This window comes from Entelurus aequoreus, linkage group LG01 (genome assembly GCF_033978785.1).
Source record: "Entelurus aequoreus isolate RoL-2023_Sb linkage group LG01, RoL_Eaeq_v1.1, whole genome shotgun sequence".
Taxonomy (NCBI): Eukaryota; Metazoa; Chordata; class Actinopteri; order Syngnathiformes; family Syngnathidae; genus Entelurus; species Entelurus aequoreus.
This window is the reverse complement of record NC_084731.1, coordinates 17,125,842-17,149,130: the sequence shown is the minus strand read 5'-3', so window position 1 is coordinate 17,149,130 and position 23,289 is coordinate 17,125,842. Positions and strand designations below refer to the sequence as shown.

The window sequence follows — 23,289 nt, the reverse complement described above, 5'->3', positions numbered from 1 at the left end:
CACAGCAGGCTGGAAGAATAAAGCAGCAAAATAAAATACATTCATGATTCTCAAATAGCCATGATTTTAGCATATTTTAAATTGCCTTAATGTGTCAACATAGCGTAAATGAGAAGGGATCTTGTTCCAAAACTGGACTGCTCTTCCTGAGAAGGCCGACTGGCTGAAGGCACTTTTTCTGAAGGGAACTATCAGGTTGTTTGAGGAGGCGGATCTAGTTTGTCCCCAGCTCAGATGCACACAATCAGAAAGTGGTTTGGTGTTGCTATTTTGCATTTGTCCCATTGTCTGCAACTTACCAAACTGGTGTCTTCATTGCTTCATTTTGTATGTTTGTGTGCACAGCATGGAGGGTGGAGAGCTGTTCAGCAGGATCCAGGCCAGAGGGGACCAAGCTTTCACAGAAAAAGGTGAGAATGGATCAAGTGCGGCATTTTTTTTTTTTTTGATCCAGGATAGATGGAATGCAGAGTACAGATTTTTACAGCCATCGTATTTCAGAAGCCATTTGTATTACAATATATCTTCTCACTCGACAATATATTTAAACAGTGGTGTGCCGTCATAACCAGAAATCATGATCATAATTAAAGATGAAAGTATTTTTATATTTACTTTCCCTAAACGTGTAAAAGTATTCATGTTCTCTTCATGTCATATTATGCTCCTTCCAGCGCTGTTGTTTTTAGTTTTAGTTTGTATCCAATCAGAATTCAGCTAGCTTATGTTGCCATGCTGTACCAAATCTGCCCGGGGTCTTCAGAATCAACATTGCGGGCGTCTGTGTACTGTAAGTGAATGGGCACATACAGTTGATAGACAGTTGCGATAGCCAATCATATCACAAGTTGTTGACAGTAGCCTGATGTTAACGAGAATGTGATTGGATACTCACTTGTCACTCCAAAGTGAGTATCCAATCACAGGTTGCAACTTAGCAGGAATCAGGTTGACCCACAAAGAAGGAGAACAAAACATTGATTAGGTGGCAGATATGTATTTACAAGAAGGATATTTAAAGAGAAACTACATCTGGGGAAATGCCCGCCATTTCCACTCGAATCAGCCGACTACGAGGGGTACCACTGGCTTATACGGCGTCGAATGGGTGCTACAAGTTGTGAGTTCAAATATTTTATTTCTTTATTTTTTTCACGTTTAATATGTTTTTTGCCATTTTAATTTTGCCCGTACCACATAAGATATGTTTTAATTTAATTTAATTGACTTTTAAATGCGCCAGAAAATAACCCGTTTTGTACTCCGTTGGTGGTGATTCAATGCCCAGTAGGGCGTAAATGTGTTTCTGTATAGTATTTCTCCAGCAATGGTCATGTGGTGACACAAATTATGGTATTTTGAGAGGTAATCATTGGAAGTCAGACATCACTGAAGGCCTAGGTGGGAAGCGCACGGCCCGTCACTCAGTTTAAAGACCTACTGAAAGCCACTACTACCGACCACGCAGTCTGATAGTTTATATATCAATGATGAAATCTTAACATTGCAACACATGCCAATACGGCCGGGTTAACTTATAAAGTGCAATTTTAAATTTCCTGCTAAACTTCCGGTTGAAAACGTCTATGTATGATGACGTATGCGCGTGACGTCAGTAGTTAAACGGAAGTATTCGGACACCATTGAATCCAATACAAAAAAGCTCTGTTTTCATCGCAAAATTCCACAGTATTCTGGACATCTGTGTTGGTGAATCTTTTGCAATTTATTTAATGAACAATGAAGACTGCAAAGAAGAAAGTTGTAGGTGGGATGGGTGTATTAGCGGCTGGCTGTAGCAACACAACCAGGAGGACTTTGACTTGGATAGCAGACGCGCTATCCGAAGCTAGCCGCCGACCGCACGGATGATCGGGTGAAGTCCTTCGTCCTTCCGTCGATCGCTGAAACGCAGGTGAGCACGGGTGTTGATGAGCAGATGAGGGCTGGCTGGCGTAGGTGGAGCGCTAATGTTTTTATCATAGCTCAGTGAGGTCCCGTTGCTAAGTTAGCTTCAATGGCGTCGTTAGCAACAGCATTGTTAAGCTTCGCCAAGCTGGAAAGCATTAACCGTGTATTTACAGGTCCAAGGTTTAGTAGTATTGTTGATTTTCTGTCTATCCTTCCAGTCAGGGGTTCATTTCTTCTGTTTCTATCTGCATTTAAGCACAATGCTATCACGTTAGCTCCGTAGCTAAAGAGCTTCGCCGATGTATTGTCGTGGAGATAAAAGTCACCGTGAATGTCCATTTCGCGTTCTCGACTCTCATTTTCAAGAGGATATAGTATCCGAGGTGGTTTAAAATACAAATCCGTGATCCACAATAGAAAAAGGAGAAAGTGTGGAATCCAATGAGCCAGCTTGTACCTAAGTTACGGTCACAGCGAAAAAAGATACGTCCTGCACTGCACTCTAATCCTTCACTCTCATTTTCCTCATCCACAAATTTTTCATCCTGGCTCATATTAATGGGGTAATCGTCGCTTTCTCGGTCCGAATCCCTCTCGCTGCTGGTGTAAACAATGGGGAAATGTGAGGAGCCCTTCAACCTGTGACGTCACGCTACTTCCGGTACAGGCAAGGCTTTTTTTTATCAGCGACCAAAAGTTGCGAACTTTATCGTCGATGTTCTCTACTAAATCCTTTCAGCAAAAATATGGCAATATCGCGAAATGATCAAGTATGACACATAGAATGGATCTGCTATCCCCGTTTAAATAAAAAAAATTCATTTCAGTAGGCCTTTAAAGGACCTAAGCTTCCTCAGGAAAAAGAGTCTGCTCATGCCCTTCTTGCATACAGCTTTGCAGTTGTCCTTCCAGTCCAGTCTGCTGTTCAAGTGGACTCCCAGGTACTACTGCCACCTTGATGGGCTCCACCGGGGTCATTCTCTAGGACTAGGATATCACTTAAAGTGCCCCACTAATGCTGACAACATTGGCACTTATTTCATCATTCTGTACCTAAAACTGATGTCTACAGGTAAAATCCCCCCAAAATAGAAAAAGTAGTGATTTCAGGCTTGTTTTCTGGCGATTTTCAACGCCTACTTTTAGCTGTAAAATGTGGGCACAAGCAGGCCTGCTGACGTCCTCGGCAGAAGACTTAGACTATTGCATAGTATGTTTTTGGGTTGTATCTTCATCCTGAATTATGTTGTTTTGGCGCAGAATATTGAGTCATAACCTGCGGGGGAAGTTTTCGTTGTGCGCAATAGAACTTTTTCGCCTCCGTGGATGTGGTGGTTTCACGGCAACTTTACGACTTGTTTTTGGCTCGGAGCTGACACACTAGTGGCTACGTTATGGAGATTAATGGTATTCATATTGCGAAGTCAGAAGTATCCGCTTCACACTTGCAGCAAGGGACACGCCGGCGTACAAAAAGCAGATAAATAAGAAGGTAAGCCGCGAGTATTGTATTTTGCGTCCTCTTCTAATTATGTTTTATTTATGCATTTGCACCTTGAGTTGAGTTTATTGGTGCTTGAGAAAGTGCTGAAAGAACAGATGTATACTTTATGTGCTTCAAGAGCAGCTTTACAACAGTGGGAACACACAGATGCATGGAGGTTAAAAAAAGGAATAAAAAAATATTAAAAATGTCATAATAACCTGAAGAAAATACCCATTACAAGCAGACATTGAAGATCAGGAAACACAGGCTATAGTGTCTATATATAGTAGGGGTGTCCAAAGTGCGGCCCCCAGCTAATTGTTTACCGGCCCGCCACTCATTCTGGAAATGCTATTGCAAAAATAAAAATGAATGAGGTGAAATCTAATGAGAAAAAGTTGCAATGTTGACACAAAGCTGCCATGCAGGCTGTTTTTTTTCTTTTGTCTTTCTTTCTTTTTTATTTTTTTGCCATTGCTCAAAAAAAAAAATTATGCCAAAAAATCCATGTTGTAATGAATTATTTTCAAGGCTCCAATTACTTCAAATATTTCACTTTAAAATGTTTCATGTGGTAAATATTGCATATATTGTGTAGTTGCCATATAAAAACATCAACGTTTTATTTGACAAAAGAGCATACAACAAACAAAATAATAGTTCAAACGTAAAATCGACAGATATACCTGAAGTTGATCTCCTTGAAAGTGAATGAAAAACCTAATAAAAACATATCACTTTATGAGTGGGGTACTTTTTGGATCCCAAATATATTTAGTGGTATTTTATTTATCTTTTCACTGTGATTACTCAAAAATATTAAAGAATTAAAATCATTGCATTATTGATCTTTTAGGGCTCTAATGACTAAATACTGCATATTTCAGTTTTACTATAAAAAAACTAAGTTGTTTTTGACATAAAAGCCATAAAACCTTTTTTTGTATTACTTTATATCAACTTGAAGTTGATATAGAGATTTACTGTAAGCGTTAAATAAAAAATAAAAAAATAATAATTTGACTTATTTTTAACATTTTAATGACTGAGACCCTTTATGGTCCCCGGGACCCCTAAAGGTAAAATAAATTTAAAAATCCATATATTTTGTTATGGTTTAAAAAGGAAAAATATCAAAATGGCCCCTACATGCTTTAATTTTTCCGTGTGCGGCCCTCAGCGGAAAAAGTTTGGACACCCCTGATATACAGTATATATATATATATATATATATATACATATACTGTACATTATATTTATGTTTTTTTCCCCTCATAATGTTAACCATAGCAGTTTTGAACTAATCATGGACCAGGGCAACAAAACATGCAATTAAGTGATCAAAATAATAATTTTGCATGCCCTCATCCACACTGTCTATGCTGGGGAAATGGACTCCAGTTCTGTAGGAGACCTCACACCAAGAAGGGGCGGCATGTAGAGTCTGGCAAATGAAAGGGTACGTTTCAAGTACGGTTAATTACCTACCGAATACTCAAAAAGTAATTGCTATTATGGGAAATGACTGCTAGATTTATTTTAAGGAAGAAGCAAGGAGAACTGGTTAGTGTAATTTTGGTCATTGAAGGCTATGGGTCCTTTTAAGAGTAGTCAGTGTATAACTGTAAAGTGGTATACGTTGACACTCAAAACACACACAAAAAAAATCAGCAGTCACACACTATAGGAAATGTACAAATTACTTCCAACGTTAACATAAAAACATGCAATAGGTAAACATATACTGTTACAGTAAAAACAGGTACATTGCCCAATATAACCAGTTTCTCCATCCTTTAAAATAGCCTGAAATTTCCCCAAAAATTAGAGTTCAGCAGTGTTTCCCACACATTCATTTATTTGTGGCGGCCCGCCACGAAAGAATTATGTCCGCCACAAATTTAAAAAATAAAGAAATAAAAAAATTTTACAAAAAAAATAAAAACCTTTTTTTTTTTTTTTTTGTCCTCTCCAGCTTCTCAGGCAAATCATATAGTTGATGTAGATGCCCATATCGGCTGTTCAGATTTACTTTACAAAAGAGAAGTGTAGGATACTTCTCTTGTTGCCTTATTTGTATTTGACTTTATTAAATGTATTTATATTAGAAACACAACATGTGTATATAACAAAGGGTGCAAAGTCTGCAGGCAGTAGGAAACACATGGTTAAGTGTAGGGAGTAAAACTGATGGCAGTCTAAAGTTCAAGATTTTTGGAGCTCTTTGTTCAGTGGATCAGATGTTTGATGAAGCTCTGTGTCTATCTACCACCACTACTGTTTTCTGTTTATTTGTTACTGACTGTGGCAGGACACCTCTGCCTCTGTTTCACTTTATGTTGCTGGTAAATAATATGGTTGTAGTAGTAGGCTAAAGTTAAATTATTTAGTATGCACTAATTAAAGGGGCAGAGCTTTATGAGACATTTTAGCTTTTATATTTTATAAGATATATTTTTTATAAGAAACACAATTAATAAATATATTTCAGTGAATAACTTATTGTTCAAATCTGTATATAAATATGTACATAAAGTGTTGTAATTATATTGTAAAATGGATGGATGGATGGACGTTTAAAACAAAACTGTTATTATTAATTAGTAAGTATACATTTTTTGAGCCTTTTTAGAGAAAATCATATCATTGTAGTAAATTATGCAAATTACTCGATGATGTCATGGTGACCACGCCCATAGCCACGCCCCCTCCGCCACAGGTATTTTGGCAGTTTATGGGAAACACTGGTTCAGGTAGCCTCAGATTCTTTTGTAATTCCTTCCATGACAATGGAATGGCACATCTGAAGGCTTTTTTCCCCCAAGGCTTGTGTTGGCTCTCAGAACCAACATGCCAAGGATGTCCTGTGTGATGGCAAAGTGTAGCGACTGGAATCTCGACACATAAACAAGTGGTAAACAGCCTAAGAAGTGGTTGATATATAAAAACCATCCATCGAGAAAATCTGCGGACGGACAAAGATGGACTGTTTTGGCAAAAGTTTTAGCACTTTGTGATTTGGTGTCAAATGAAAAGTGCATTTTAAATAAAGTTATTACATGTTTCCGTTGCATATAAAGTGCAATGGTGGACAAGGTTGCCACAATCAGTAATAAAACGTAAGGCATAAACAGTTTCAATTGTTTCAAATGAGTGTCAGGTGCATTTATAAAAAGCAAGTGTCCATAATCTAGCAAAGGCATGAAAGTAGTCAGGATCAAGTGTTTCTTACTTGTAGGAAAAAACAGGACTTGTTTGTAAAAAAAAAAAAAAATTCAATGTGAGATTTAAAAGACAAGTGTGGAGGTTTCCCTCTTGTGGATTCTCCTGACCACTGTAGATCCTCACGGGAGCCCGGTAGTCTGGTTTTAACTATGTTTTATTGGGTGCAAACCCGCCAAGACAGCACTCTGCTCAGCAATTTGTAGCGGGGGGTGTATATTGTAGCGTCCCGGAAGAGTTAGTGCTGCAAGGGGTTCTGGGTATTTGTTCTGTTGTGTTTATGTTGTGTTACGGTGCGGATGTTCTCCCGAAATGTGTTTGTCATTCTTGTTTGATGTGGGTTCACAGTGTGGCGCATATTTGTAACAGTGTTAAAGTTGTTTATACGACACCCTCAGTGTGACCTGTATGGCTGTTGACCGAGTATGCGTGGCATTCACTTGTGTGTGTGAAAAGCCGTAGATATTATGTGATTGGGCTGGCACGCAAAGGTAGTGCCTTTAAGGTTTATTGGCGCTCTGTACTTCTCCCTACGTCCGTGTACCACTCTGTACAGCGGCGTTTTAAAAAGTCATGAATTTTACTTTTTGAAACCAATACCGATAATTTCCCATATTACATTTTAAAGCCTTTATCGGCCGATAATATCGGCAGTCCAATATTATCGGACATCTCTACTTACTATAACTACTTTGGATAACAGAATGTTGTCTTAATAACATATATCCACATTTTTATTCCCATTTGCAACTAAATTAAAGGCCTACTGAAATGATTTTATTTTATTTTAACGGGGATAGCAGATCCATTCTATGTGTCATACTTGATCATTTTGCGATATTGCCATATTTTTGCTGAAAGGATTTAGTAGAGAACATCGACGATAAAGTTCGCAACTTTTGGTCGCTGATAAAAAAAAGCCTTGCCTGTACCGGAAGTAGCGTGACGTCACAGGTTGAAAGGCTCCTCACATTTCCCCATTGTTTACACCAGCAGCGAGAGCGATTCGGACCGAGAAAGCGACGATTACCCCATTAATTTGAGCGAGGATGAAAGATTTGTGGATGAGGAACGTGAGAGTGAAGGACTAGAGTGCAGTGCAGGACGTATCTTTTTTCGCTCTGACCGTAACTTAGGTACAAGCTGGCTCATTGGATCCCACACTTTCTCCTTTTTCTATTGTGGATCACGGATTTGTATTTTAAACCACCTCGGATACTATATCCTCTTGAAAATGAGAGTCGAGAACGCGAAATGGACATTCACAGTGACTTTTATCTCCACGACAATACATCGGCGAAGCACTTTAGCTACGGAGCTAACGTGATAGCATCGTGCTTAAATGCAGATAGAAACAAAAGAAATAAGACCCTGACTGGAAGGATAGACAGAAGATCAACAATACTACTATCAGGAGACACCGAACCAAACACTGGACCTGTAACCACACGGTTAATGCTGTGCCGCCTGTCGAAGCCTAGCAATGCTGTTGCTAACGACGCCATTGAAGCTAACTTAGCTACGGGACCTCATCAGAGCTATGATAAAAACATTAGCGCTCCACCTACGCCAGCCAGCCCTCATCTGCTCATCAACACCCGTGCTCACCTGCGTTTCAGCGATCGACGGAAGGACGAAGGACTTCACCCGATCATCCATGCGGTCAGCGGCTAGCGTCGGATAGCGCGTCTGCTATCCAAGTCAAAGTCCTCCTGGTTGTGTTGCTACAGCCAGCCGCTAATACACCCATCCCACCTACAACTTTCTTCTTTACAGTCTTCATTGTTCATTAAATAAATTGCAAAAGATTCACCAACACAGATGTCCAGAATACTGTGGAATTTTGAGATGAAAACAGAGCTTTTTTGTATTGGATTCAATGGTGTCCGAATACTTCCGTTTAACTACTGACGTCACGCGCATACGTCATCATATATAGACGTTTTCAACCGGAAGTTTAGCGGGAAATTTAAAATTGGCATGTGTTGCTATGTTAAGATTTCATCATTGATATATAAACTATCAGACTGCGTGGTCGGTAGTAGTGGCTTTCAGTAGGCCTTTAAATGGGTTCTTGTGAGCCAAATGAGCCATCGATTACCAAAGTTTTATGGGAATCAGTGTTGTAGTTTTTGTACAAACAGGATCATTAAACCGACACCTCCAAATAAATAATTGCTGCTCTTTACAATAACCAATTTGATGAAATACCATAATACAGATTTGTTATCTTTTTCCCTTTTTTTTTTTTGTTGCTTCTTTTTGTTTTTATGGCTTCTGGTTTGAGACTGTGTATTCTCCCCCTTTTCATCCCAGAGGCGTCAGAGATTATGAGAGACATCGGCTCAGCCATCGAGTTTCTGCACAATATTAACATTGCCCACAGAGACATCAAGGTGAGATCAATGTTATGACTACTTTTTTGGGTTTCCAAAAAAGAAAATAATGATCATTTTTGCCCCATCCTGTCTTTTGACAGCCTGAGAACCTACTGTACACCTCCAAGCACAAAAACGCAATCCTCAAACTAACAGACTTTGGCTTCGCAAAGGAAACCTCCCAACACAACCCTCTACAGACCCCCTGCTACACACCTTACTACGTGGGTTAGTTCTGTTTTACGTCGCCTGGAATACCTCTTTAAGTGTTTGTGTTATCGAGTTTTAGTTGAAATTTTCACCCAAAATTGCATGTTTCTTATTTTTAATGACATATTTTGTTTTTTCTGTGGTCATGAATCAGCACCGGAGGTTTTGGGTCCGGAGAAATACGACAAGTCATGTGACATGTGGTCTCTGGGCGTCATCATGTACATCGTGTGAGTACAGTAGAGTGTTGGCTTGCTGAGTGGACATATGACAAGTGTCTTATAACGTTCTCTCACTTGCAGGTTGTGCGGGTTCCCCCCGTTTTACTCCAACACGGGTCAGGCTATTTCACCGGGAATGAAGAGGAGAATCAGGATGGGCCAATATGAGTTTCCCAAACCAGAGTGGGCTGACGTGTCTCAGGAAGGTGGGAGCCCCGCCCTAAAACAAGCGTTCAGCACAGTCTCACTCACATATATTTTTCGGACTATAAGGCGCACTTAAAATCCTTTCATTTTCTCAAAACTCGACAGTGCGCCTTATAACCTTATGTACGGAATCATTTTGGTTGTGCTTTCCGACCTCGAAGCTATTTTATTTGGTACATGGTGAAATGATAAGTGTGACCAGTAGATGGCAGTCACACATAAGAGATACGTGTGGACTGCAATATGATGGCAGTCATACATAAGAGATATGTGTAGACTGCAATATGACTCAAGTAAACAACACCAACATTTTATATGTTTCATTGAAAATATAGAACATTACACACGGCGCTCAAAAATCTATCAACATTTTTTAGTAGGACTTTGGTAAGCTATGAAGCCGCACCGCTTGATGGATTGTACTGTGCTTCAACATAGGAGTATTATTATGGTGTGTGTATAAGGTAAGACATATTATCTGGTAGGGGTGTAACGGTACACAAAAATTTTGGTTCGGTACGTACCTCGGTTTAGAGGTCACGGTTCGGTTCATTTTCGGTACAGTAGGATAACAACAAAATATACATTTTTGAGTTATTTATTTACCAAATTTGCAAAATCTTCCACCAAAAATATTTTTCTTAGTGGAATATTTGATGTGAAGTAATGGGAACCTTGGATAGGTCAATAATTCATAATAACATTGATTTTGATTCACTATTATGTTTTGAGCAATGACAGTTTGAAAGAAAAAAAAACAGCTTTGTTTTATTAGTCAACATTGCAACTTTTTCTAAATTACATTTAACCTTTAAGCTTTTTTATTTCACTTTTGTTATGTTTTTGTTTATTTTAATAGTATTTTTAGAATGTTAGCTGTGGGCAGCAAATGGCCTCCGGGGCACACTTTTGACACCCCTGCTATAGATAATAAAAAATTAAATGTGATAAATCTATGGATAAAAAGCAGAGCCTGGCGACGCATGCGCGTTTATCATAACTCTCTCACTCTCTCTGTCTCTGCCCCTCCCTCACCAATGCTGCTGCGCGCACAATTTGTTTTGTTTTTAACCCCTTCTTAACCTTGAACGTACATTGAAAATACACGCAACCCTAACTCAAAATGCCGGACATTTGAGGCATTTAAGAAACTCCGCCCTGACAGCTCCGCAAAAGAAGACATGTCCGGTGAAAAGAGGACGTATGGTCAGTCTATTGTAGCACGTTAGCTGCTAGCATGCCGTGTGTTGTGCCTCGGTGTGCATTGTTTACACAACGGGCGTTACGCTACTTAATATGTCCGTGTGGAAACTCGTTCAGTACACCTCCGAACCGAACCGGAACCCCGGTACCGAAACGGTTCAATACAAATACACGTACCGTTACACCTCTATTATCTGCGTTTCGTTTCACAATATTATGCAAAAGCAACTTTTCTTACCTTCTGGTACCTGCTAATCTGTATTTGGGATCTGCATAAGTCCTGAAAATTGTGCGCGTCCTCCTTTGTATTCCGTGCCGACACCATAGTTGATAAGCTTCTTCTTTTTCTCTATCTTCTTGTTATGGGACATTCATCCTCCACTGTTGCCATTTCTAATATAAAGTAGTGTAAAGTTGTTACTTATATATGTCAGTAAACTCGCCATGAAAGCGCTAAAACATACCGGTGTAGTGAGTTTTTAAATTATTCACCCAAGGAAATTTAGTTATTAGAGAGTTCCGGTCGGACCGTTTCTCACGGGATACATTTCCAGCGTTGTTGTTGCACTAGTGAGCCACGGATGAGGAGATGCTGCTCCGTTATTGATTGAAGTAAAGTCTGAATGTCATTAAAACAGTTAGCACCATCTTTTGACACTTCTTCCACTTCCGTCCTTGCACGCTACACCGCTACAACAAAGATGACGGGGAGAAGACGCTGTCGAAAAACGGCGCATTCTGAAGAGCCTGTCAGAAAGCGGCTTGAAGATGATCTGTAAAACATCATCTATGCAACATTTTGACCAAAGAACCACCATTACATGTTATGTAGACCACAAGGCAGTCTTTTACATTTAGACAAAAATAATAATAAAATGACCCCTTTAATGCGCCCTATAATCCGGTGCGCCGTTTGTATGAAAATCGACCCGACTAGACCCGCTCATCGGCAGTGCACCTTATAATCCGGTGCGCCTTATGGTCCGGAAAATACGGTACGTTAGCCCAGAGTGGCCCAAATCTGATTTTTTCTAAATCATATTTTTTCCAGCGGACTATTTAGATTACAAGTAAAAAATGTGATCTTTATCAGACGACAGTACAAACACGCCCAGGTCCCAATGTGGCCTCGATGTCACTTGCATGCGCAGTTTGATAAAGTGATAACAAAGGAATTTTGACAAGATTCCGTAAATGTTTGTGTGTGCGAGAGACAGACTGCAGAATGCTTTGGCCTGAAGCGCGAAATGAACAGATAATGTCTGAGTAAAGTCATTGCTTTTAAAAATCAATGTTGTGCAACGATACCAAGCATTCTTAAAATGTGAATGAGTCACACACAGTCAGAGATGTCACAGTAATCATGGATAAGAATCTGTTGTGGATGACGGTCACTGTATGAAATTTTTTTTATCACGGTTAATATGACCCAAATTAGCACGGTTAACATTATTACTATCACCTAATCTGTTCATAACTTTTATGGACAGAATTGCTAGGCGCAGTCAGGGCGTTGAGGGGATCCGGTTTGGTGGCTGCAGGATTAGGTCTCTGCTTTTTGCAGATGATGTGGTCCTGATTAGGGACGTCCGATAATGGCTTTTTTGCCGATATCCGATATTCCGATATTGTCCAACTCTTAATTACCGATACCGATATATACAGTGGTGGAATTAACACATTATTTTGCCTAATTTGGACAACCAGGTATGGTGAAGATAAGGTCCTTTTTATCTAAAATAATACAATAAAATAAGATAAATACATTAAAAACAATTTCTTGAATAAAAAAGAAAGTAAAACAATATAAAAACAGTTACCGTATTTTTCGGACTATAAGTCGCAGTTTTTTTCATAATTTGGCCGGGCTCCAGTGCGATTTATGCATGTTTTTTTCCTTCTTTATTATGCATTTTCGGCAGGTGCGACTTATACTGCGAAAAATACGGTACATAGAAACTAGTAATTAATGAAAATGAGTCAAATTAACTGTTAAAGGTTAGTACTATTAGTTTTGACCAGCAGCACGCACAATCATGTGTGCTTACGGACTGTATCCCTTGCAGACTGTATTGATATATAATGTAGGAACCAGAATATTAATAACAGAAAGAAACAACCCTTTTGTGTGAATGAGTGTAAATGGGGGAGGGAGTTTTTTTGGGTTGGTGCACTAATTGTAAGTGTATCTTGTGTTTTTTATGTTGATTTAATTTTAAAACAAAAACAAACAAAAAACGATACCGATACCGATAATTAAAAAAAACGATACCGATCATTTCTGATATTACATTTTAAAGCATCTCTAGTCCTGATGGTTTCATCTGGCCAGGATCTTCAGCTCTCACTGGATCGGTTCGCAGCCGAGTGTGAAGCGACTGGGATTAGAATCAGCACCTCCAAGTCCGAGTCCATGGTTCTCGCCCGGAAAAGGGTGGAGTGCCATCTCCGGGTTGGGGACGAGACCCTGCCCCAAGTGGAGGAGTTCAAGTACCTCGGAGTCTTGTTCACGAGTGAGGGAAGAGTGGATCGTGAGATCGACAGGCGGATCGGTGCGGCGTCTTCAGTAATGCGGACGCTGTATCGATCCGTTGTGGTGAAGTAGGAGCTGAGCCGGAAGGCAAAGCTCTCAATTTACCGGTCGAACAACGTTCCCATCCTCACCTATGGTCATGAGCTTTGGGTTATGACCGAAAGGACAAGATCACGGGTACAAGCGGCCGAAATGAGCTTCCTCCGCCGGGTGGCGGGTCTCTCCCTTAGAGATAGGGTGAGAAGCTCAAAGTAAAGCCGCTGCTCCTCCACATGGAGAGGAGCCAGATGAGGTGGTTCGGGCATCTGGTCAGGATGCCACCCGAACGCCTCCCTAGGGAGGTGTTTCGGGCACGTCCGGCCGGTAGGAGGCCACGGGGAAGACCCAGGACATGTTGGGAAGACTATGTCTCCCGGCTGGCCTGGGAACGCCTCGGGATCCCCCGGGAGGAGCTGGACGAAATGGCTGGGGAGAGGGAAGTCTGGGCTTCCCTGCTTAGGCTGCTGCCCCCGCGACCCGACCTCGGATAAGCGGAAGAAGATGGATGAATGGATGGATCATTATTATCGCGGTTGTTTTAAATGTGCTCAATTTTTTTTTAAAGTACTTATGCTGAAACACAAACAACACATTCAAAATTATTTCCTTTGTTGGATAACCCCGAAAGGGACAAACGGTAGAAAATGGATGGATGGATGGATAAACATTATTGTAAATAAGAACACTGTTTTTCCTGTACCTCAAGTATACATTTCATGAATTGGATTCTGGAAATGTAGTTTATTTTCACACTCGCCAAAGCAAAAGTGCCTAAAAAACTACACTCACCAAGTTTTCGTTTGATAAGGTCACGCGTCACGGCTTTATGTCAAGATTTTGAAACCACAATACCGTGGTATCTACAATCAATCAATCAATCAATCAATCAATGTTTACTTATATAGCCCTAAATCACAAGTGTCTCAAAGGGCTGCACAAGCCACAACGACATCCTCGGCTCAGATCCCACATCAGGGCAAGGAAAAACTCAACCCAATGGGACAATGAGAAACCTTGGAGGGGACCGCAGATGTGGGCCCCCCCCCTCCCCCTCCTGGGCGACCGGTGCAATGGATGTCGAGTGGGTCTAGCATAATATTGTGAGAGTCCAGTCCATAGTGGATCTAGCATACTTTTGTGAGAGTCCTATCCATAGTGGATCTAGCATGATATTGTGAGAGTCCAGTCCATAGTGGATCTAACATAATAGTGAGAGAGTCCAGTCCATAGTGGATCTAACATAATATTGTGAGAGTCCAGTCCATAGTGGATCTAGCATAATATTGTGAGAGTCCAGTCCATAGTGGATCTAACATAATATTGTTAGAGTTCAGTCCATAGTGGATCTAGCATAATATTGTGACAGTCCAGTCCATAGTGGATCTAACATATTATTGTGAGAGTTCAGTCTATAGTGGATCTAACATAATAGTGTGAGAGTCCAGTCCATAGTGGATCTAGCATAATATTGTGAGAGTCCAGTCCATAGTGGATCTAGCATAATATTGTGAGAATCCAGTCCATAGTGGATCTAACATAATAGTGAGAGAGTCCAGTCCATAGTGGATCTAACATAATATTGTGAGAGTCCAGTCCATAGTGGATCTAGCATAATTTTGTGAGAGTCCAGTCCATAGTGGATCTAACATAATATTGTGAGAGTTCAGTCTATAGTGGATCTAACATAATAGTGTGAGAGTCCAGTCCATAGTGGATCTAGCATAATATTGTGAGAGTCCAGTCCATAGTGGATCTAACATAATAGTGAGAGTCCAGTCCATAGTGGATCTAGCATAATAGTGTGAGAGTCCAGTCCATAGTGGAACTAGCATAATATTGTGAGAGTCCAGTCCATAGTGGATCTAACATAATAGTGAGAGTCCAGTCCATAGTGGATCTAGCATAATAGTGAGAGAGTCCAGTCCATAGTGGATCTAACATAATATTGAGAGTCCAGTCCATAGTGGATCTAACATAATAGTGTGAGAGTCCAGTCCATAGTGGATCTAACATAATATTGTGAGAGTCCAGTCCATAGTGGCTCTAACATAATATTGTGAGAGTCCAGTCCATAGTGGATCTAACATAATAGTGAGAGTCCAGTCCATAGTGGATCTAACATAATAGTGAGAGTCCAGTCCATAGTGGATCTAACATAATATTGTTAGAGTTCAGTCCATAGTGGATCTAGCATAATATTGTGACAGTCCAGTCCATAGTGGATCTAACATATTATTGTGAGAGTTCAGTCTATAGTGGATCTAACATAATAGTGTGAGAGTCCAGTCCATAGTGGATCTAGCATAATATTGTGAGAGTCCAGTCCATAGTGGATCTAGCATAATATTGTGAGAATCCAGTCCATAGTGGATCTAACATAATAGTGAGAGAGTCCAGTCCATAGTGGATCTAACATAATATTGTGAGAGTCCAGTCCATAGTGGATCTAGCATAATTTTGTGAGAGTCCAGTCCATAGTGGATCTAACATAATATTGTGAGAGTTCAGTCTATAGTGGATCTAACATAATAGTGTGAGAGTCCAGTCCATAGTGGATCTAGCATAATATTGTGAGAGTCCAGTCCATAGTGGATCTAACATAATAGTGAGAGTCCAGTCCATAGTGGATCTAGCATAATAGTGTGAGAGTCCAGTCCATAGTGGAACTAGCATAATATTGTGAGAGTCCAGTCCATAGTGGATCTAACATAATAGTGAGAGTCCAGTCCATAGTGGATCTAGCATAATAGTGAGAGAGTCCAGTCCATAGTGGATCTAACATAATATTGAGAGTCCAGTCCATAGTGGATCTAACATAATAGTGTGAGAGTCCAGTCCATAGTGGATCTAACATAATATTGTGAGAGTCCAGTCCATAGTGGCTCTAACATAATATTGTGAGAGTCCAGTCCATAGTGGATTTAACATAATAGTGAGAGTCCAGTCCATAGTGGATCTAACATAATAGTGAGAGTCCAGTCCATAGTGGATCTAACATATTAGTGAGAGTCCAGTCCATAGTGGATCTAGCATAATAGTGTGAGAGTCCAGTCCATAGTGGAACTAGCATAATATTGTGAGAGTCCAGTCCATAGTGGATCTAACATAATAGTGAGAGTCCAGTCCATAGTGGATCTATCATAATAGTGAGAGAGTCCAGTCCATAGTGGATCTAACATAATATTGTGAGAGTCCAGTCCATAGTGGCTCTAACATAATATTGTGAGAGTCCAGTCCATAGTGGATTTAACATAATAGTGAGAGTCCAGTCCATAGTGGATCTAACATAATAGTGAGAGTCCAGTCCATAGTGGATCTAACATATTAGTGAGAGTCCAGTCCATAGTGGTGCCAGCAGGAGACCATCCCGAGCGGAGACAGACAATACCGTGACATCCCTGATAAACACACAATTAACAAGCTCCAATTCAAAAAATATCTATAAAACACCACTAGATGGCAGTATGGCTATGTCAGCACAAGTTTTGAAAATGGTCTAGCTCAGGGGTGTCAAACTCATTTTAGCTCAGGGGCCGCATGTAGTAAAATCTGTGCACACACGGGCCGGACTATTAAAATCATGGCATTAAAACAAAAAAATAAAGACAACTTCAAGTAATTTTCTCTGTCTTACCTTGGCCAAAAATAGAACAAACACATTCTGAAAATATTACATTAAAAACATAGAAAAAAAATACTGGCAACGGTAAAGTTTAGATCCATGAAGGAAAGAAGAAAGCGAATGAATGTTTGTAACTGAATACATTTACATATGCATAAAAATGTGTTTTCATTTATATATATTTTTTTAATGAATTAAGTAACATTTATGACAACTTTTTCCAACACACAATATAGAATGTGAGATATAACAGGATAATGCATGCATTTATCATTTGTTTTCAAAACGCTTACAAAAAAGTGGTACCCCAAAAATGTACTATGGGTCCCCATTTTTATGACTTGATGGGGTCCCTGGCACCCCATTTTGAAACTTCCTAGCGCCAACGTGGACCCCGACTTAAACAAGTTGAAAAACTTATTCCGGTGTTACCATTTAGTGGTCAATTGTACGGAATATGTACTGTACTGTGCAATCTACTAATAAAAGTTTCAACCAATCAATCAACACTAATGGAGTATTGGTGCGTGCAAAACAGCAGCAGTCGGCTGTGGCCTGCGGGCCGGCTCTAATACTAATCAAATATCATCCCGGGGGCCATAGATCGATCATTCGCGGGCTGGATCTGGCCCACGGGCCTTGACTTTGACACCACTGGTCTAGCTCCAATATGTCAGTCAAGCCTTTATCAAAGAGTTAGCAGTTTTTGTTTACTTTTGTTTGGTTGTATTATATAGTGGTAAACCACTCTTTTTTACCATTTCAACTGCACCATCAGTTAGGTCAGTGTTTTTCAACCTTTTTTGAGGCAAGGCACATTTTTGTCATAAAAAAAAATCCGGAGGCACACCACCAGCAGAAAACTTTAAAAAATGTAACTCCACCAAGTCGTCGTGTCTTATTTTGAGTGTGTTGGTGTCTTCCTGTGTGTAGTGCTTTAGTTCTTGTCTTGCTTATTTTGGTGGCCCTTCCTGTTTTGCCGGTGTTTTCCTGTAGTGGCTTCATGTCTTCCTTTGTATTCCGCGCACCTGCTTTGTGTTAGCAAGCAAGGCTATTTACGTTGTTGCTATCCTTCTTTGTGTGGCCATTGTTGATTGTCATGTCACGTACGGATGTACTTTGTGGACGCCGTAAGTTTTTGCTGTTGTCCAGCATTCTGTCTCTGTTTACTTTGTAGCCAGTTCAGTTTGACTTTTGTTTTGCATAGCCTTTTCCTTTCGTTCATTTTGGGTTTAAGCATTACATACCCTTTTTACCTGCACCCTGCCTCCCACTGTGGTCTGCATATCAGGATCACAACAAACCATCCTCGTCTCACCCGACACATTCCGACTTTTACAAAGCAATGCTGCCACCTACTGACACGGAGTATTACGTGGTTACCCTGCCGAGTTTTACACAGCACAGACACTAAGCCACGGCATATTATTGGCAGATTCTAATGATTGATTTGCAAAAAATATTTTTGGGATAAATTAGGTGAAGTTGCATAATTTCCCACGGCACACCAGACAATATCTCACGGCACACTAACAGTGGTTGAAAAACACTGAGTTAGGTGACCTTTTTAAAAGACTCAACATACTGACATTATTTAATATTATAACACATTTTCACCTAATACTTACCTTTATGCTTACATGATGGTCAAAAATAGGACTTGATGCTCTGCCTGCATGGTTAAAAAAATCATTTATGCACAGTTTCAGCCCTGAACAAATGAATTGAGTTCATATCAACATTGGAGGTTTCACTTTTTGTCTTTGTTAACGGTCTATAACTTTTTCTTTGACTTAAAACTAATTGGTTTGACGTGCCATTATAATCACTTCAATGAACTTAAGTTTGAATTCCTCTACTAGGTAAAGACTTGATTAACCAGCTGCTGAAGACGGACCCCAATGAGAGAATGACCATCACCCAGTTTATGAATCACCCTTGGATTAGTGTAAGTTTACTTTGCCACACACACAACATTTATATTGTTGCTACTACTTTTTGTTTATTCAACACAGCTGTGTGTGTTTGTGTTTACACATCATGTTGTTGTTGTTGTTGCACTCTGCAGCAGTCCATGGCGGTTCCCTCCACGCCGCTCCACACCACCCGGGTGCTGACTGAGGACAGAGAGCTGTGGGAGGACGTCAAGGTCTGAACTGCACCAACACTGACCCCCTCTGGTCATTGTGCGACATTACAGAACAAATCACAGCAAAGTAGTTTTAAATACCAACACAAATATATATACACTAGTAATTACATTCAAACTACAAAAAAAAAGTTTGTACCAAAAATGCATTGTGGTAGTAATTGTTTGTCTACCATGCAGATGGTTAAACCATAATAATGTCAGCTTTTAAAATCACATTGAATTTAATGGAGGTGGATCTTCAAAAGTGCTCACAAGACAAGAAGCGTCTACCGTATTTTCCGCACTATAAGGCGCACCTAAAAACGTCCAATTTTCTCAAAAGCTGATATTATATCGGCTTTTCACACACACACACACACAAGTGAATGCAAGGCATACTAGGTCAACAGCCATACAGGTCACACTGAGGGTGGCCGTATAAACAACTTTAACACTGTTACAAATATGCGCCACACTGTGAACCCACACCAAACAAGAATGACAAACACATTTCGGGAGAACATCCGCACCGTAACACAACATAAACACAACAGAACAAATACCCAGAACCCCTTGCAGCACTAACTCTTCCGGGACGCTACAATATACACCCCCCGCTACCAACCTACTCCCCCCCCACCTCAACCTCCTCATGCTCTTCTCAGGGAGAGCATGTCCCAAATTCCAAGCTGCTGTTTTGAGGCATGTTAAAAAAATAATGCACTTTGTGACTTCAATATTAAATATGGCAGTGCCATGTTGGCATTTTTTTTCCATAACTTGAGTTGATTTATTTTGGAAAACCTTGTTACATTGTTTAATGCATCCAGCGGGGCATCACAACAAAATTAGGCATAATAATGTGTTAATTCCACGACAGTATATATCGACATCGGTTGATATCGGAATCGGTAATTAAGAGTTGGACAATATGGGAATATCGGATATCGGCAAAAAAGCCATTATCGGACATCTCTAAAAAAAAAAAAATTATATATTTTTATGCATATGTAAATGTATTCAGGTATAAACATTCATTCACTTTCTTCTTTCCTTCATGGATCTAAACTTTACCGCTGCCCGTATTTTTTTCTATATTTTTATTGTAAGATTTTCAGAATGTGTTTGTTCTATTTTTGGCCAAAGTAAGACAAAGAAAACAATCTGAAGTTGTCTTTATTTTTTAGTTTTAATGCCATGATTTCAATAGTCCGGACCACGTGGGTACAGATGTTCCTCCATGCGGCCCCTGAGCTAAAATGAGTTTGACACCCCTGGTTTAGGTGTATATACCACAAATCATCTGATTCACAACAATACTAGACAATTCTGAAAGCAATAATATAAGCTTTATAAAAATGTGTAATAGCAGTGTTTCCCACACATTCATTTATTTGTGGCGGCCCGCCACGAAAGAATTACGTCCGCCACAAATTTAAAAAATGTTTAAAAAAAATAATAATAATAAATTTATTTTTATTTTTATTTTTTTTTGTCCTGTCCAGCTTCCCAGGCAAATCATATAGTTGATGTAGATGCCCATATAGGCTGTTCAGATTTACTTTACAAAAGAGAAGTGTAGGATACTTCTCTTGTTGCCTTATTTGTATTTGACCACTACTGTTTTTTGTTTATTTGTTACTGACTGTGGCAGGACACCTCTGCCTCTGTTTCACTTTATGTTGCTGGTAAATAATATGGTTGTAGTAGTAGGCTAAAGTTAAATTATTTAGTATGCACTAATTAAAGGGGCAGAGCTTTAAGAGACATTTTAGCTTTTATATTTTATAAGATATATTTTTTGTAAGAACCACAACTAATAAACATATTTCAGTGAATAATTTATTGTTCAAATCTGTATATAAATATTTACATAAAGTGTTGTAATTATATTGTAAAATGGATGGATGGATGGATGGATGTTTAAAACAAAACTGTTATTATTAATTAGTAAGTATACATTTTTTGAGCCTTTTTTAGAGAAAATTAAATCATTGTAGTAAATTATGCAAATTACTCGATGATGTCATGGTGACCGCGCCCATGGCCACGCCCATAGCCACGCCCCCACCGCCACAGGTATCTTGGCAGTTTATGGGAAACACTGAATAGTGTTTATTTAAGTTACCTGCTCTAAATCATTTTCAGTTCTATAATTTATTGTCAAAGTGTCGGACCGAGACTTGAAATCGGGTCTGATCTGAGGCCAAAAATATTGATTGGGACATCCTCACCAAAACAAAATGTTGATATTAACCTGCAATTTCAAAACATGTTTCGCTGCGACACACAACTTTGTTTTTGCGCCATTGTGTTACACAACTGCATATCACAGTTGTGTGTAAAAGGAATGAGAAGCAATCCCTCTTATTAGTTGAATGTGCAAGTCTGGTGTGATAAGAGATAATAATAGAGTAATATCATGGAGGATTGTTGCGCCATGCTGTTGTTGTTTTAAGATTTCACACCTGTATAACCGACGTCTTTCTTCATCTTATTCTCAAGTGTGATGGATAAAAGGTTGGTAGTAGTTCAATTTTGGCGATTTCTGAAACTGGTTTAGTTTTCAGGTTGACTTAGACCAGTGGTTCTTAACCTGGGTTGGATCGAACCCTAGGGGTTCGGTTCGGCGGAGGTCAAAACACACCCGACTCATCGTGTAAATACAAACTTCTCCCTATCGCCGTTTTACGGATATGGCAACAGCTGACTGGTTTGCAGGTGTGTAATTTGTTGTGAGTGTGTTGGTTTTGTTGTTTGAACAAGGTGATGTTCATGCACGGTTCATTTTATGCACCAGTAAAACATGGTAACACTTTAGTATGGGGAACATATTCACCATTAATTAGTTGTTTGTTAACATGCAAATTAGTAACATATTGGCTCTTAACTAGTCATTAATAAGTACTTATTAATGCCTTATTCGGCATGGCCTTATTATAACCTTAACCCTCTAACCCTGACCCTAACCAAATAACTCTAAATTAAGTCTTTATTACTTTGAAAATGTTCCCCTAGTGTCCAAATAACTCTAAATTAAGTCTTTGTTACTTAGAATATGTTCCCCTAGTGTCCAAATAACTCTAAATTAAGTCTTTGTTACTTAGAATATGTTCCCCTAGTGTCCAAATAACTGTAAATTAAGTCTTTGTTACTTAGAATATGTTCCCCTAGTGTCCAAATAACTCTAAATTAAGTCTATGTTACTTAGAATGTTCCCCGAGTGTCCAAATAACTCTAAATGAAGTCTTTGTTACTTAGAATATGTTCCCCTAGTGTCCAAATAACTCTAAATTTAGTCTTTATTACTTAGAATATGTTCCCCTAGTGTCCAAATAACTCTAAATTAAGTCTTTGTTATTTAGAATGTTCCCCTAGTGTCCAAATAACTCTAAATTAAGTCTTTGTTACTTAGAATGTTCCCCTAGTGGTCCAAATAACACTAAATGAAGTCTTTGTTACTTAGAATATGTTCCCCTAGTGTCCAAATAACTCTAAATTAAGTCTTTATTACTTAGAATATGTTCCCCTAGTGTCCAAATAACTCTAAATTAAGTCTTTGTTACTTAGAATATGTTCCCCTAGTGTCCAAATAACTCTAAATTTAGTCTTTGTTACTTAGAATATGTTCCCCTAGTGTCCAAATAACTCTAAATTAAGTCTTTGTTACTTAGAATATGTTCCCCTAGTGTCCAAATAACTTTAAATTTAGTCTTTGTTACTTAAAATATGTTCCCCTAGTGTCCAAATAACTCTAAATTTAGTCTTTGTTACTTAGAATATGTTCCCCTAGTGTCCAAATAACTCTAAATTTAGTCTTTGTTACTTAGAATATGTTCCCCTAGTGTCCAAATAACTCTAAATTAAGTCTTTGTTACTTAGAATATGTTCCCCTAGTGTCCAAATAACTCTAAATTTAGTCTTTGTTACTTAGAATGTGTTCCCCTAGTGTCCAAATAACTCTAAATTTAGTCTTTGTTACTTACAATGTGTTCCCCTAGTGTCCAAATAACTCGAAATGTAGTCTTTGTTACTTAGAATGTTCCCCGAGTGTCCAAATAACTCTAAATTTAGTCTTTGTTACTTAGAATGTTCCCTTAGTGTCCAAATAACTCTAAATTAAGTC

General features: G+C 39.2%; 1 protein-coding gene across 2 annotated transcripts in view; it reads left to right on the top strand.

Annotated features, from left to right (window-relative positions):
• The window catches only part of mapkapk3 (MAPK activated protein kinase 3), a 75,459-nt gene that overhangs the window by 43,174 nt on the left and 8,996 nt on the right, over window positions 1-23,289 (top strand). For both annotated transcript variants that reach the window (XM_062044848.1, XM_062044840.1), the window contains exons 4-10: window positions 346-410; window positions 8,936-9,015; window positions 9,099-9,225; window positions 9,362-9,437; window positions 9,510-9,634; window positions 18,895-18,980; window positions 19,101-19,181. In XM_062044848.1, coding sequence (XP_061900832.1) covers window positions 346-410; window positions 8,936-9,015; window positions 9,099-9,225; window positions 9,362-9,437; window positions 9,510-9,634; window positions 18,895-18,980; window positions 19,101-19,181 — 640 coding nt within the window. The remainder of the gene's footprint in view (window positions 1-345; window positions 411-8,935; window positions 9,016-9,098; window positions 9,226-9,361; window positions 9,438-9,509; window positions 9,635-18,894; window positions 18,981-19,100; window positions 19,182-23,289) is intronic.